The following is a 14,070-nucleotide window of genomic DNA, read 5'->3' as shown; positions in this document are numbered from 1 at the left end:
ACAAATTCACAAGCCTTTATTATGCGCCAGGCACTGTTCTAGGCCCTAGGGCTATAGCAGTAAAAGAAAACGAAGGCCCTGCCCTTGTGAAGTTTAGATTCTCATGTAGTAATTTTCAGTATTTTCTAACTGCAATCTATGGTAGGAAATCCATTTTCCATTGAGACCCAGAACATGTGTTTATCTGAAATTATATCCACATATACCTGAAACAGAAGTTTCACATACTCTTACTATGTGCTGTGCATTCTGATACTTTGTCTCGATAACTATAAGGAATTCTGATCTCAACCCACTAAATCTGTCATTTTCAACCTCTCAATCTTGGCTGCACATTAGAGTCACCCTAAGGCATTTTTAAAAATCCAACTGCTCAGGCCCCACCCGAGACCAATTAACTGAGAATGTGGGGGGAGGGGGTGAAACCTGGGCTCTAGTATTTTTTAAGGCTCCCCAGGCATACCAATGTGCAATTAGGATGAGAACCTCTATGATAAACGGATTCACAACCTCTGGTGAGTTGGTTCCCACTATTTAAAAACCTTGTTCTAGGGCAGAAACTATGTTGATAGTAACTATTAAAGCTGAGTGATGGGTACTTGGGGGTTTACTAGACCATTCTCTACTTCAGTATGTGGTAATAATAATAATATTAATAATAATAATAATACACTGTTCATTGGTGGCAGGAGTGGTGGTGGGGAATACTGGGCAGAATGATCATGGTTGTGATGGGGAAACCCAGAGGGACAATAGGAGCCCAGAGGAGATGCCTGGCCCAGCCTGGGTAATCAAAGAAGGCTGGAGGAGGGGACCTCTGAGCTGAGACCTGAAGATAAGTAGGAGTTGGTTGTATGAATTCCCAGCTGTGTGACCTCAAGACAAGTTACTGAACCTCTCTGTGTGGTACAGACTTGCCCGTTTCCCATCAGTAACACGGTGGTCACATTTATTAGTCTACCTGAGCTATTGAATAGTTTTAATACTTGAGCATACATAAAGGAGTTGGATAGCACTGGTACATAAGTGCTCGATGAATGTTAAGCTGTTCTTAAAAGGCCTTAAAGAAAGTGCTGAGGCTAAGAGCTGCCCTTGGGAGTGGTGATTCTCAAAGTGTGACCCTGGACCAGTAGCATCAGCACCTCCTGGGACCCTGTTAGATATTCACATTCCTGGGCTCCACCCCAGAACTACTAACTCAGAAATCCTGGGTGAGGCCCAGAAACCTGTATTTAACAAGGCCTCCAGCTGATTCTCAGGCACGCTTAGGTTTGAGAACCACCTATTTGCCAAATGACCAAACATGGGGTTCAGTGAAGTCCTTTCAATGTTGATAGCAATGTCATGTTGCACAGGATGGCTTTAACAGCCCTTGAAAGGTATTTTTCCCCCCAAAGTCTTACTTCCCCCCTGACTTTCCTATAATCACTTCACAATCACTGTATCAGGTGAAATGTCCATTTTGCCTGGTTTCACGTTATAAAGTATACTGAAATATTCAAGATTTTATAAGCAGGTTTCTCATCAACCCTGTTTGCTAACTCCTTTGTGTTCATTTACATCGGACCATATGCATAAATGGTTAGATATACAGCACTCCACACTCATAAAGAACTCTGAGAACGCTGTCATAGACATGAGCAAATAAGAGACAAACCTTTTATCTTCTTTGAATTGTACTGAATACTCAAGACATGCAACGCATCTGAGATTTCAAATACTTATTTGATTGGGCTGGTTTATGAATCCAAGAATTTAGGCGGGGGACTGGATCACAAATTTACTGGGAGAGAGAAATCCCACCCATAAGAAATTTTTCACCTCCAAAAAGTGATAGACCCAGGGAATAAAATTCATTTTTAACACCAAAGACTGATTCCACTTTAGTTGAATTTAAAGAAAGGAAATCCTAGTTGTGTGGCAGAAGAGTATTTAATAAACGTTGAAGAATAGTTGTAGCCCTAAGAGCTTTAGAGAATGTAAAGCAATAGATCATGCTTTATCCTTTGTTGAAAAGAGTGAAGATTAGAGATATTTACAAATCAGTTACCTTAGAGAGCACTAGCCGAGTAGGGTGCAGGTTCTATGGAAGTTAGACTTATAATTACTCCCATTCTTGTCATGAAGGCTAATTTCTGGGCAGTCTGTGGTTTCATAATCACCTGTTAAGCATTACAACCACAACCTTGAGACTAAAATGACTTTGGGTAGAATGTTTGTTGAACAGAGTTTGGGCTGTCCCTTTAATGTTATAAGCTATGTGTGCCACAAGGGGTTTTATTTTCTGCCTATGTGTTTAACTTGCTGGTCACCCTTGAACCAGGACAAATGTGAAAACTCTCGCTTAAGTTAGGAAAGAATCTGTAGTTATTCCTTCTGGCAAAGCATTTTTATAAGAAAAATTAATAAGCAATTGTAATAGATTAATTGAAAAATGCCATGTGATTCTTCCCCTTTTACAGAGCCCAAGTATGGAAATCCATAACATTTACTCAACTTTGAAATGACTGTGGAAAAATGGCAAGTAGCTAATTGCTCATTTGGGCAAATTGATTTTTGGCCAAATTGGTTTCTGATAGATTGCTTTTAGGGACTTGGACTGGCCAGGAGGTGAATTTCTCCCTAGATTCCAGAAATTCAAGAGAGATTTAGGTAGGTGGGTGGATTGAGTGTGACCCTGGCTGAAAGTAAATGATGGACAATGGGATCAAGGATAGGTAGTGAGGCCATCACTGATAAGGGAGGAGGGAACTGGAGATTAACTCAGGCAACTCTTCCAGACTGTCCCCAAACCTCACTTCCTCTCCACTCCACCCACCCCTCCTTCTCACCATTATTATGCCCCTCACAGAGCAATTGCAGGAATCGGAATAGGTCTTGGGTGAATTCATCATCTGCCATGACCTTCTCTCCTGGGTGGAGAAAGGGGCAGGGCCCAGAAGGGGTGAGGTGCGCCAGAACATGGTACACCTGCACACGGCCCATGCACACTGCACACAACATGCGCAAAGCATAGGGGGGTGGGGTGGGGAGGAGCAGCCATCACTTCAAAGACACTGTGAGGGCCATGGACACCCATGACACCAGGAGTCCTGATTTCAGAATCTGACAGCTGATGTAGACCTGATGGGCCCTGAGTCATGAAGCTGGGGCCTTGAGTGTCTTTCTACAACATCAGTGTCTCTCTGATGTCATCACTATGTGACATCCGGGGGTGTCTGCCTGATCCAGTAAAGGTTCAAGCAACTGGCACCTCCCTCAGCACTCCTCCAGGGCCAAAGGGTTAATGGATTATGGGGGTTGGGATCACTTTCACACAAAGGCTCGGAGCAGAAAGGGATAGGACTGAAACAGGCTCAGATGCCTTGAAAGCAGCCAATCCAGGAGAAGCATGATGTGTGTGTGTGTGTGTGTGTGTGTGTGTGTGTGTGTGTGTACATGGGCCAATCAGAACAGGCATCTGAAATAAGCCCATCAAGAAGGGCTGTCTGTAGGGGAGGAAAAAGAGGGGAGGCCAGGGCCAATCAGAGCAGGCACAGAGGTTGCACACACACCAATCAGAATGGAAGCTAGGAGCAACCAATCTGGTTGGTGGATGGGAACTGCAGGCCCCACCAATGTGGGGTGGGGTCATGGTGCAGAGAGCAGGGTGGGTGGGAATGGGGATCACCCCACCCTGGGGCTGTGAATCTGGGTCAGGAAGTCTGAGAACATCCATCTGGAAAGGAACATTTGCCATCTTCTCTAGCTTCTACTTTACAGATGGGGAAACTGAGGCCAATGGAAAGTAGGTGAGTGGCTAATGTGGAACTTGAATCTTGGTCTCTGAACCCTGTTCTCAATACTTTCCCCAGGTACAGTGACCCAAGAAAGAATTCTCCCTCCCTGGATGTCCCAGATCCTCAGCCCCCAGGTGAAGGGGGTGATGGGGGTAAGAAGGGAGGGGTGGCAGAGTAGCACAGCAAGGGGAATAGGCTGGGGAAATTACCGTTCTGGCGGTTGATGACTGAGGCAGCCAACAGGATGGGAGAAGGAAGCAGGAAAAAAGAGGGAAAAAAGAGACAGAAGGAGATAGAGACAGAAAAACACACAGTGACACAAGGTCAGGGACGAAGACACAGACATGGAAAAAGAAATAACCCACGCAGAAAGAGCGATAAGGATACAGAAGGAAGCCAGGAAGAGAGTAGGAATGATGGTAAAGGCATTGGGACAGAAAGGAGAGGAAGAGAAAGAGAGATGGACAGGTAGAGGTGGAAAGGCAGGAGGCAAGGATCAGGGCAGAAAGGTTAAACACGTCACAACACGGCAAAGAGGAGACTTGATTAACCCGGATTAGGGACATTAATGAGAGAACAGCAACCAGGGCGGGAGACTTGGGGCTTGTGGAAGGCAGGTCCATGTGGTGATGGGTGAGAGAACACAGGACACAAGGGCACCCAAGGGTGGAGATCATGGGGAGGGAGACCCTGGGAGGAATGGGGGGCAGGACTGGGCACCACTGCATGGGCAGGGGAGGGGAGACCTGGGGGTGCTCTTGGAGAGGGAGTGTCTTGGAGGAAGGGAGCCCTGGGCAGTGTTGGGTGAGGGGGCAGATCCTGAAGGAAAAAGAAATTCCATGGAGAGGGAGCCCAAGAGAGGGCCTCACCAGTTCCGTCCTCGTTCACCATGCCCAGCCCTTCCGCCTTGTTCTGTCTCTCGAACGCATTGAGATCCAGGACGCTGAGGCGAAGAAAGGAAAGATGGGAAGGTGTGCTTCGGTCCTCTTCCAGAGCCCTGCAGCACCCCCGCCCCCCGCCCCGCCACACACACACACACACACACACACACACACAGCGGTGGGTGAAGAGCCATGGGGAACCACGAATGAGCAGAGATCAAGAGGAACTAGAAACTGAGATTTGGCAGAAGCTGTGAATAATATGGGGTAAGGACGAAATGTGTCCCAGTTGAAATCAGGAGGGTACAGAAACCATCAGTCAGCAAAAGCTTCAGAGGGTCAACATCAAGAGGAGAACAAAGGCAGACAGTCACAGAGTCACATTAATAGAGGTCATTAGAGAGAGCCCAGATTCCCTGCTGTGGGGTACCCCTTGAATTCTCAACAGCCTTCCAGTTCCACCTGCCTGCATCCATGGGGTGGCATTTTGCCTTCCTTATTGTTGCACATGAATTCTTATAATAAACTCCCTAACGTTTGAGCTAGTCTGAATGGATCTCTGTTCCTGGAACCAAGAGAGTGGAACTAGAACTAGAAGTGGTAGCAGGAGTAGGGGCACCCTGGCACCAAACAGTTTCACTAAAAGATAGACACTAGAGCCTACCTGCATGTCTGCATCAGCGCCTGGATACTCTGGAAGAAGCCAACTTCCTTCTTGTCCTTCAGATAATCCAGCATTTTCTGCAGAGGGGGCGGCAGGACAGGGAGAACTGGTAGTCACACAGGAACCTACTACCCTTCTTAGCCCTCCTCCCAAGTCCCTTCTCCTGCTACCTGCTGCACATCAGCATTGCCCCCATTTAGGATGGAGATGCCCAGCTTCAGGGTGGAGGACACCATGGCTCCTGTCTCTCCTGGGGGGGGGGTGGGAGCAGGGGACAAAAGATGGTCCACTTAGTTTGGGAGCAGGGTTCTCCATCCACCAGAAAACAGCCAATGCAGGGGATGTGAGAGAAAGGGTTGGAGGAGTGTGGAAGTGTGATAGTGACGGAAGATGAGCAAGAAATCACAAGGCAAGTGAAACATGCAAGGGCTGGTGTGTGTGCAAACCACGGGCATGCAGGGTGGGAGAGTGCCGCCGGGTCCACAGGAAGTGTGGGCTGGGCAGAGTGAAAACAGGATGAGTGTGCTCAGGAGGAGCCGGATGCTTGTGGAGGGCACCTTTGCAGGCACTGATCATCTGCAGCACCATCTCCGCCGCCCCTCGGTTGTGCAGCCGCGCCTGCTGGTACAGGAGCCTCTGCTTCTCCATCTCTTTCTCCTGGGGCAGAGCCAGGCCCATGGTGCCAAGTGAGTCCAGGCTCACCAGCCTAGCCTTTCCCTCCTCCCCCCACCCCCACAGCCCTGTCCCTCACCCGTGCTCCCTGCTCCAGTCACTGGCTCATTCCTTCAACTCATAAACCTCCTCTATCTCTTGGGACTGAAATCTTAGATTTGTTCCTGGCACCTAGTGCAGGCCTGGGCATGGTGCAATCTTATCCTGGGCCCACAGACCTTCAGGGGGTCAATGGATAAAATCTGGGAAGTCTGTGAACTCGAATGAGGAAAAAAGTTATATGTTTACTACCCTCTAACTGAAATGTAGCACTTCTTTCCATTATGGATGAGGCCATAACACATAGCATAAGAATCACAGATGAGCCCTAGCCAGTTTGGCACAGTGGGTAGAGCATCGGTCTGCAGTCACGGGTTCAACTCTGGTCAAGGGCATGTACCTCAGTTGCAGGCTCGATCCCTGGCCCCCCTGTCAGGGCGAGTACAGGCGGCAACCAATCAATGTGTCTCTCTCACATTGATATTTCTCTCTGTGTCTCCCCCTCCCTTTCACTCTCTCTAAAAAATCAATGGAAAATATCCTCAGGTGAGGATTAACAACAATAAAAAGAATCACAGATATTGTTTTATTCATCACTACTTATCACTTACAGTAGCTATTGGACCCACTGTTAGATCTTATTGGATAGATTAGTAAAGAAGGGCAGATATTAGTATATCACAAATTTTTTTTAAAATATATTTTATTGATTTTTTACAGAGAGGAAGGGAGAGAGATAGAGAGTTAGAAACATCGATGAGAGAGAAACATGGATCAGCTGCCTCCTGCACATCTCCTACTGGGGATGTGCCCACAACCCAGATACAAGCCCTTGACCGGAATCGGACCTGGGACCTTTCAGTCCGCAGGCCGACGCTCTATCCACTGAGCCAAACCGGTTTCGGCAACACAAATTTTTAATGTAATATTTTGATAACTACTTCCATATGCTTATTTCCTTTCTTATGAATTCATTTTCTGCATTTAAAAACCTAATTGTGATTCACCAGATGCCAAAAGGAATTCTGCCTTAGTGATGAATAGGTGGGTTAATCGCAAGTTTACTAGCTCTTTCTCACCACGTGGCCTTTGCAAATGCTGTTTCCTTACCTGAAACACCTTTCTCCTTTCTTCAACTGGCACACCCCTACTCAGACATCCCTTCCTCTGAGAAGCCTTCCTGCCACCCTTCAATGCTGGCAGAGGAAGCACCATGGGTGGGCTACCACAGCCCCTGAACTCACCCCTGGGTGCTCTGCTTTCCCAGCCCTGGACCCGCCCCCCCCCCCCCCCCCGCCTGAGCTTCCCTCTTCACCACCGTGAATACTCTGTGCTGTTACTGTCTGTGATGCACCTGTCTTCCCAATGGACTGACTTGGTCACTCCTGTGTCCCCAGCATCACCCAGCCCAGGGCCTGGCTCATAGCACTGCTCTGTGAGTGTATGCTGAATGAATGAGGATGACTGAAGTCAGGGTCCCCCATCCCGTCCTCCAGCTCCTCCTGATCCCACATACCTCAAATGAAACCTCAACCTCTTCTTCAGCTTCGCCGTTCTCCCCTCCCTCCTCCAGGTGACAGCTCTGAGGATGGGGCATAAGTTAGGGATGATGGGGAACAGAGGAGATCCTCATTCCACCCCCAGCCCTTTCAGTGGACAGGTATTGCAGCTGAGGAGAAGGGGACCTGCCCTAGATAGGGGCAGGGCCTCACCTTTGCCATGATATCAGCATACGCCATGTACAGGTAATCCTCATCCAGTTTGCTGAGGAAGTAATTGGAGAGATAGTCAGGCCCCAATGGAGAGGACCCCCATCTTATAGCAGCTTCCAGATTTCCTTTGGAAAGCCAGCCCTCCCCATGCTCAGCCTGTGTGGTTCACTCAGGGTAAATTGGCCATTGCAGAGTGGGCCTGTGATGTACTTTTTTCCTGCTTGGCCACAGTAACAGGCTAGAGATGGCCCAGTGGGACTCATTTGGGGAATATTGCTGAAGCTATTGGTGGAGTTGTTCCCTTTCCACTGGGGTTGCTAACATGGTGTGATGGAAGCCTGGAGTTTCTGGGTCCATCTTACCACCCTGAACAGCTATGACCAGCCACTTTATCCTTGGGTCGTCTCAATACTACTACTACTACTACCACTACTACTAGCAATGGCCAAGACCTATTGTTTACCCTACGTTAATCCCTGTTCTAAGTGATATATATATATATATATATATATATATATATATATATATATACACATTCTCACAGTAATCTTATTAGGTAGGTGTATTTTACCAATGAGGAAACTGAGGCTCAAAGATCCTTCTTGGCCAAGATCACACAGCTTCTACTAGGGCTCAAACCTGGATAGTCTAACTCCAGAGCCATCGCTTTCCCAGGACACTAAACTTCCCAGCCTCCCTTGCTGCTTTGGTAGCCTGATGCCAGATTCTGGCCAATGAGATATGTGCGGAAGCCCACCAAGGAGGGCTTCTCTCCTTGGATTAAAAGATCTTGGCCTTCCATAGAGGAAAAAAATTCTCTTCCCTTCTTTCTGCCTGGCATGTGGTCATGTCTGGAAGTTTAGCATCCATTTTGTGACCACAAGACAGAAGCTCAGAATGGCAGTCCAGAAAGCCTGAGCCAGCCTGTCAGCCTGAATGACTCTGTGACTGTCATTGTGTCACTGCCTAGCCCTGGGCTTTCTACCTCCTGACTTCCTGTTATGTGAGAAAAATAAATCTCTGTGCTGCCATTTCCTTGCCCACAAAAAGGAGTTGATAATAGTGTCTATCTTACAATGTCAAGATAAATGAGAGAATATAGATGTCAAGTGCTTAGCATGGTGCCTGCACATAAGCACTTGATAAATGTCACCTGTTAGCAGCAGCACCATTACTTCGGTCATTTATTCCCAAGACTGTCATTAGCCCATATGCAGCTTTTGTGTTAATTAGAAAAAGAACCCCCTTCCACACTTCCCTCGGTTGGAAATTTGTCATAATTTACTGATTTGTTCCTACAGTATACTGATTTTGTTTGAGCAAGATGCTTTCTTCTAAAAATGTCAAAATCAATATTGCCTGAGATGTGAAACCTTCAAAGATGCCCTTGTGAGTGCTCTGCCTGCACAGTGGTGCATGGTGGCCCTGCCTATCCTGGTAAAGTGACATTGAGAGACCAGCTCCCCTAGGACACAGAAGGTCTCTCTTGAGAAACAGGGAGGTTGCTGGGGGCAGGGAGGTAGTGGGTTCTTTTCCCAAGACGTATGAAGGGTCCTCACCTCTTTTCAGTCAAGGCAGTGCGGCTAAAGTGCAGGACCAGTTGGTGCAGGGGGTCTGGCTTCTTCTCCTCCACTTCTTCCTCTTCCTCCTCCTGCTCCCCAGCTTTCTGGGGGAAGGAGTGGGGTTGGGGAAGGGGCTTCCAGAGTCCCCTCCTGTCTCCTCCATAGCCCTGACGGGCTGGATGTTTTTCTCACATGCCCCACATCCTGCACCCTTTCCTGGTTCTGCCCAAGCCAGAGGCACCCTTCTCATACCTCTCAGTGTGAAGGGTGACCCCTGGAGATGTGCAACAGGCAGGCTCAGCCCCAGCCCTATCCAGCTCTGCCCCCACACTCCCAGGCAGGCCCCAGCTCACTGAAAGGTCATCTATCATGCGGTCCTCAAAACTGTGGTCTTCAGTCAGGATCCACGTGGCCTTGTACCTCTCCAGGAACATGTTGCTTGCCCGGTGCCTGCAAGGGAAACGTGTGGCGTGACAGTGGGACCTTCTCCCCTCCGCTTCCTCTGACCCCCCACAAATCTGCCTCACCAATCGTTCCCGAAGAGCCCATCATATGGCCCTCCACCCTCTTGCCCTCGCAGCCACCCTTTCTTCGAGGTCCCTGTAGCTCCCCTCCGCCCTGGGTGTCTTACGTGGGCAGGTTGTACAGGGGGGTCATGCGGAAACAGGCAACGACCGCCCTCCGGCGCTGCTTGGACAAGAGCTTGTGCCACACAGCCTTCTTGGACTTGTAGGGGTGCTCGACCTGGGGGCAGAACAATGTCATGTCCCCAGACTCTGCCCCTGGCCTGATTCCCACTTCCAGCCTGAGTGAAACTGCCCATCTGTGCCCAGGTCCGACTAACAGGGCTGAAGAAACACTTTGGTTCCACTGACAGAGTCAAGGTTCTAACCTGGTCTCTGCTTCCAGACCAAAATTTCTCTCCTAGGCCCCACCAACAGACCGAGGGTCTCTACCCAGGCTCCGCCCCTAATTCCAAGGCGCTTGCCAGGAGTCAAGTAGTCTCCATAAGGCCCCACTACCTGAACCAAAGTTCTGTCCTGGGCCCAAGATTGAGCGCACTGATTCAAGTTTCCATTCTAAGCCTCAATTTATTTATTTATTTATTTATTTATTTATTTATTTATTTATTTATAATTCATCTTAACATTAGACTTAGGAAAAAATCTTAAAAATGTTTTTTATTGATTTCAGAAAGAGGAAGTGAGAGGGAGAGACATCAATGATGAGAGAGACTCATCCTTCGGCTACTTCATGCATGTCCCCTACTGGGGATCGAGCCCTCAACCAGGACATGTGCCCTGACAGGGAATCGAACTGTGACATCCTGGTTCATGGGACCAAGATGGCAGCACTTACACATGTAAGTGCCTGTACCCACTGCTTCCCAGACCCACATGAAAATTACACCTAAAATACAGATCATCATCCAGAACCGCCTGAAAGCTGGCTGAATGAAAGTTCTACAACTAGAGAAGTAAAGAAGAAAGCACCCTGAGACTGGTAGGTGGGGTGGTGGCACGGATCAGGTTGGACTGACACCCACGTGTGTGGATTTTTTAATTGGGTGGGAGATCATCTTTGCGGAGGCTCCCCGTAAGGAGCAAGGGGTCTCAGCCCCACACCAGACTCCAAGCCCAAGCTCCCAGAGCTGGGAAAAGAAGTCCCCATAACTATGGGCTGTAAAAACCAGCAGGGATTGGGGCCCAGTAACACGGAGGCTGCTGAAGACCCAGCTGATCCTCTTAAAGCGCCTGCCTGTACACGAATTGAATTTACAAGATCCTACTTCCTCTGAGCTCCAGCGCCAAGACAAGTCTCTAGGGGACACAGACACATATGGGAAGGAACTAGATTGTTTGGCATCAGGACAGGAACTCAGAGGCGGCTTTCTCCCAGCCAGAGGTGCTAACAGTGACTGTGTTGGGACCTCCCCAGTTGCACAGCTGACTGACAGCCAAATATGTTTGCTCCGTCACCCTGGTGATTCCCTGAGACCCCCGCCACATCCAATTTTCAGCCCCACTCAACCTTTGTGCAGTAGCTTTTGCATATGAATGGCCTGTCTTTGCTCACGCTTCAGACTTTGTTAAAATCTCTCAAACAAGCTTCAATGGGGTCAGGGAGCCCCAAACATATCAGTAAAAGCCCAACACCCAGCACTAGCACCAGCCTGCCTTGCTTCACAGCTGAGCCTCGCTTGGACACTTCCAAAATGGATACAAATAGGGGGAATCTACAGATAGGTGGCCCCAGGCAGTGGTTAACTTTGCACCTCCCTAGAGACCAAAGAGCCAGTACACCCAGTAGTCAGTGTCAGACCATACCAGATTACAACTCTATGCATCCATAGCGACACACTCAAGGGGCAGACTCAGTGAGCACCAAAGTCCCACTAAAGCAAGTCCTGCTCCTTAGGGGTGTCTCCTGAACAGCAGCTCTTCTATTGTAGCCACAGTTGGTCCTCACAGCCAATTGGCCTGGAGGTCTATTCCTCCCAATGACACCAACAGCAGTCAAGGTTCAACTACAACAAGACTGTGCACAAGCCCACAAAGGGGCACACCTAAAGTACCCAGCTCAGGTGACTGGGGAAGCTAAGCCACTGGGCCCTATAGGACACCTACTACACAAGACCACTCTATCAACTCAAGGAGACATAGCAGCTCTACCCAATACATAGAAACAAACACAGGGAAGCAGCCAAAATGCAGAGACAAAGAAACATGTCAACAATGAAAGAAATGGAAGGAAGCAAACTACTGGATATAGAATTCAAAACCATGTTTTAAGGTTAGTCAAGAGTTTTACGAGACCTTCAAGGAACTTAGTGAGACTTTCAAGGATCTCAGTGAGAATGCCAAAAAGCAAACAAACAAACAAAAAAAGGAAATGAACCAGTCAGAAATTGAGCATACACTGGCTGAAATAAGGAATAATATATAGGGATTCAACAGTAGAGTAGAGGATCCTGAGAATCAAATCAATGATTTGAAATATGAGGAAGCAAAAAACACCCAATCAGAAGAGCAACAAGAAAAAAGAATCCAAAAATATGAAGATAGTATAAGGAGCCTCTGGGACAATTTCAGGTGTACCAATATTTGCATTATGGGGGTGCTAGAAGAAGAAAGAAAGCAAGATATTGAAAACCTATTTGAAGAAATAATGACAGAAAACTTCCCCTTCCTGGTGAAAGAAATAGACTTACAAGTCCAGGAAGCACAGAGAATCCCAAACAAGGGAACCCAAAGAGGCCCCACCCAAGACACATCTTATTAAAATGCCAAGGGCTAAAGACCAAGAGAGAATCTTAAAAGCCGCAAGAGAAAAACAGTTACCTACAAGGGAGTGCCCATGGGACTGTCAGCTGATTTCTCAACAGAAACTTTGCAGGCCAGAAGGGAGTGGCAAGAAATATTCAAAGTGATGAATAGCAAGGACCTACAACCAAGATTACTCTACCCAGCAAAGCCCTCATTTAGAATTGAAGGTCAATGACTTCTCGGCCTTTTGGCTAAGATCAAGTGTAGAATTGAAGGTCAGATAAAGAGCTTCACAGATAAGAAAAAGCTAAAGGAGTTCACCACCACCAAACCAGTATTACATGAAATGTTGAAGGGTATTTTTAAAGAAGAGGAAGAAGAAGAAGAAGAAAAAGAAAAAGATAAAAATATGAACAATAAAAAGGCAATCCTATATAATAAAAGGCTAATATGCAAATCGACTGAACGGCAGAATGACCCGTCGCTGTGACTTGCACTGACCACCAGTGGCCAGACGCTCAACACAGAGGCTGCCCCCTGGTGGTCAGTGTGCTCCCACAAGGGGAGCCCTGCTCTGCCAGAAGCCAGGCTCACGGCCAGAAGCCCTGCGGGGAGTGGGCCTACACTGGCAGTCAGACATCCCCTGAGGGCTCCTGGACTGTGAGAGGGTGCAGGCCCGGCTGAGGGACAACCCCCCCCCCCCCCGGGAATGAATTTTGTGCACCGGGCCTCTAGTAAATACATATCTGTCAACAATTGAATCTAAAAATCAAAATAAACAAATAAGAAATCTAATAAACAGAATAAACTGATGAATAAAATAGAATCAAAGGCATGGAAATGGAACATACTGAAGATTCTCAGAGGGAAGGTGGGTAGGGAGTGGGAAGAGATTAAACAAAGATCTTATATGCATACTAGAGGCCCAGTGCACGAATATGTGCACAGGTGGGGTCACTCAGCCTAGCTGGTGATCGGGGCCAATTGAGGCCGTGAGAGGTTTGCTGGTGGGGGGAGGGGCCGTGGGAAGTTGGCTGGCTAGGGGGAGAGCTGGGGCTACAGGAAGTTTGGCCGTTGGCTCAATCAGGGTCATTGGGGCTGGCAGGCTGGAGGGAGGGACTGTGGGACTTTGGCTGGCCACTGGAGGTTGGTTGTGGGAGCACACTGACCACCAGGGGGCAGCTCCTGTGTTGAGTGTCTGCATGTTATATCAGTGCATGTTATATCAACTGGTTGACTGGTCATTCCATTGCTTAGGCTTTTATATGTATTGATATGCATCACCTATGGACAAAGACAATAGGGTGGTGAAGACCTGGGGCAGGGTGGGAACTGGGTGGAGGGAGGTAAGGTAATGGGGGGAAAAAGAGGGACATCTATAATAATGTTAACAATAAAGATTAATTTTTTAAAAAAGGCTCAACCACTGAGCCCTACTGGCTGTGCCTAGCCTCGTTTTAAACTCAAGATTCCACAGAAGCTCCACCCACAGACC

General features: G+C 48.0%; 1 protein-coding gene across 1 annotated transcript in view; it reads right to left on the bottom strand.

Annotated features, from left to right (window-relative positions):
* Window positions 1-14,070, bottom strand: part of RYR1 (ryanodine receptor 1) — a gene marked incomplete at its 5' end in the record, with an annotated part of 127,773 nt that overhangs the window by 43,070 nt on the left and 70,633 nt on the right. The window contains 10 exons of the mRNA XM_081106715.1: window positions 2,832-2,912; window positions 4,649-4,722; window positions 5,325-5,401; window positions 5,495-5,574; window positions 5,882-5,981; window positions 7,552-7,617; window positions 7,748-7,799; window positions 9,307-9,413; window positions 9,663-9,759; window positions 9,941-10,053. Of these exons, the coding sequence (XP_080962841.1) occupies window positions 2,832-2,912; window positions 4,649-4,722; window positions 5,325-5,401; window positions 5,495-5,574; window positions 5,882-5,981; window positions 7,552-7,617; window positions 7,748-7,799; window positions 9,307-9,413; window positions 9,663-9,759; window positions 9,941-10,053 (847 nt within the window). The remainder of the gene's footprint in view (window positions 1-2,831; window positions 2,913-4,648; window positions 4,723-5,324; window positions 5,402-5,494; window positions 5,575-5,881; window positions 5,982-7,551; window positions 7,618-7,747; window positions 7,800-9,306; window positions 9,414-9,662; window positions 9,760-9,940; window positions 10,054-14,070) is intronic.

This window comes from Myotis nattereri (genome assembly GCF_964212035.1).
Source record: "Myotis nattereri genome assembly, chromosome: 15".
Classification (NCBI taxonomy): Eukaryota; Metazoa; Chordata; class Mammalia; order Chiroptera; family Vespertilionidae; genus Myotis; species Myotis nattereri.
The sequence above is the reverse complement of the archived record's forward strand: the minus strand, read 5'-3'. Positions and strand labels throughout refer to the sequence as shown.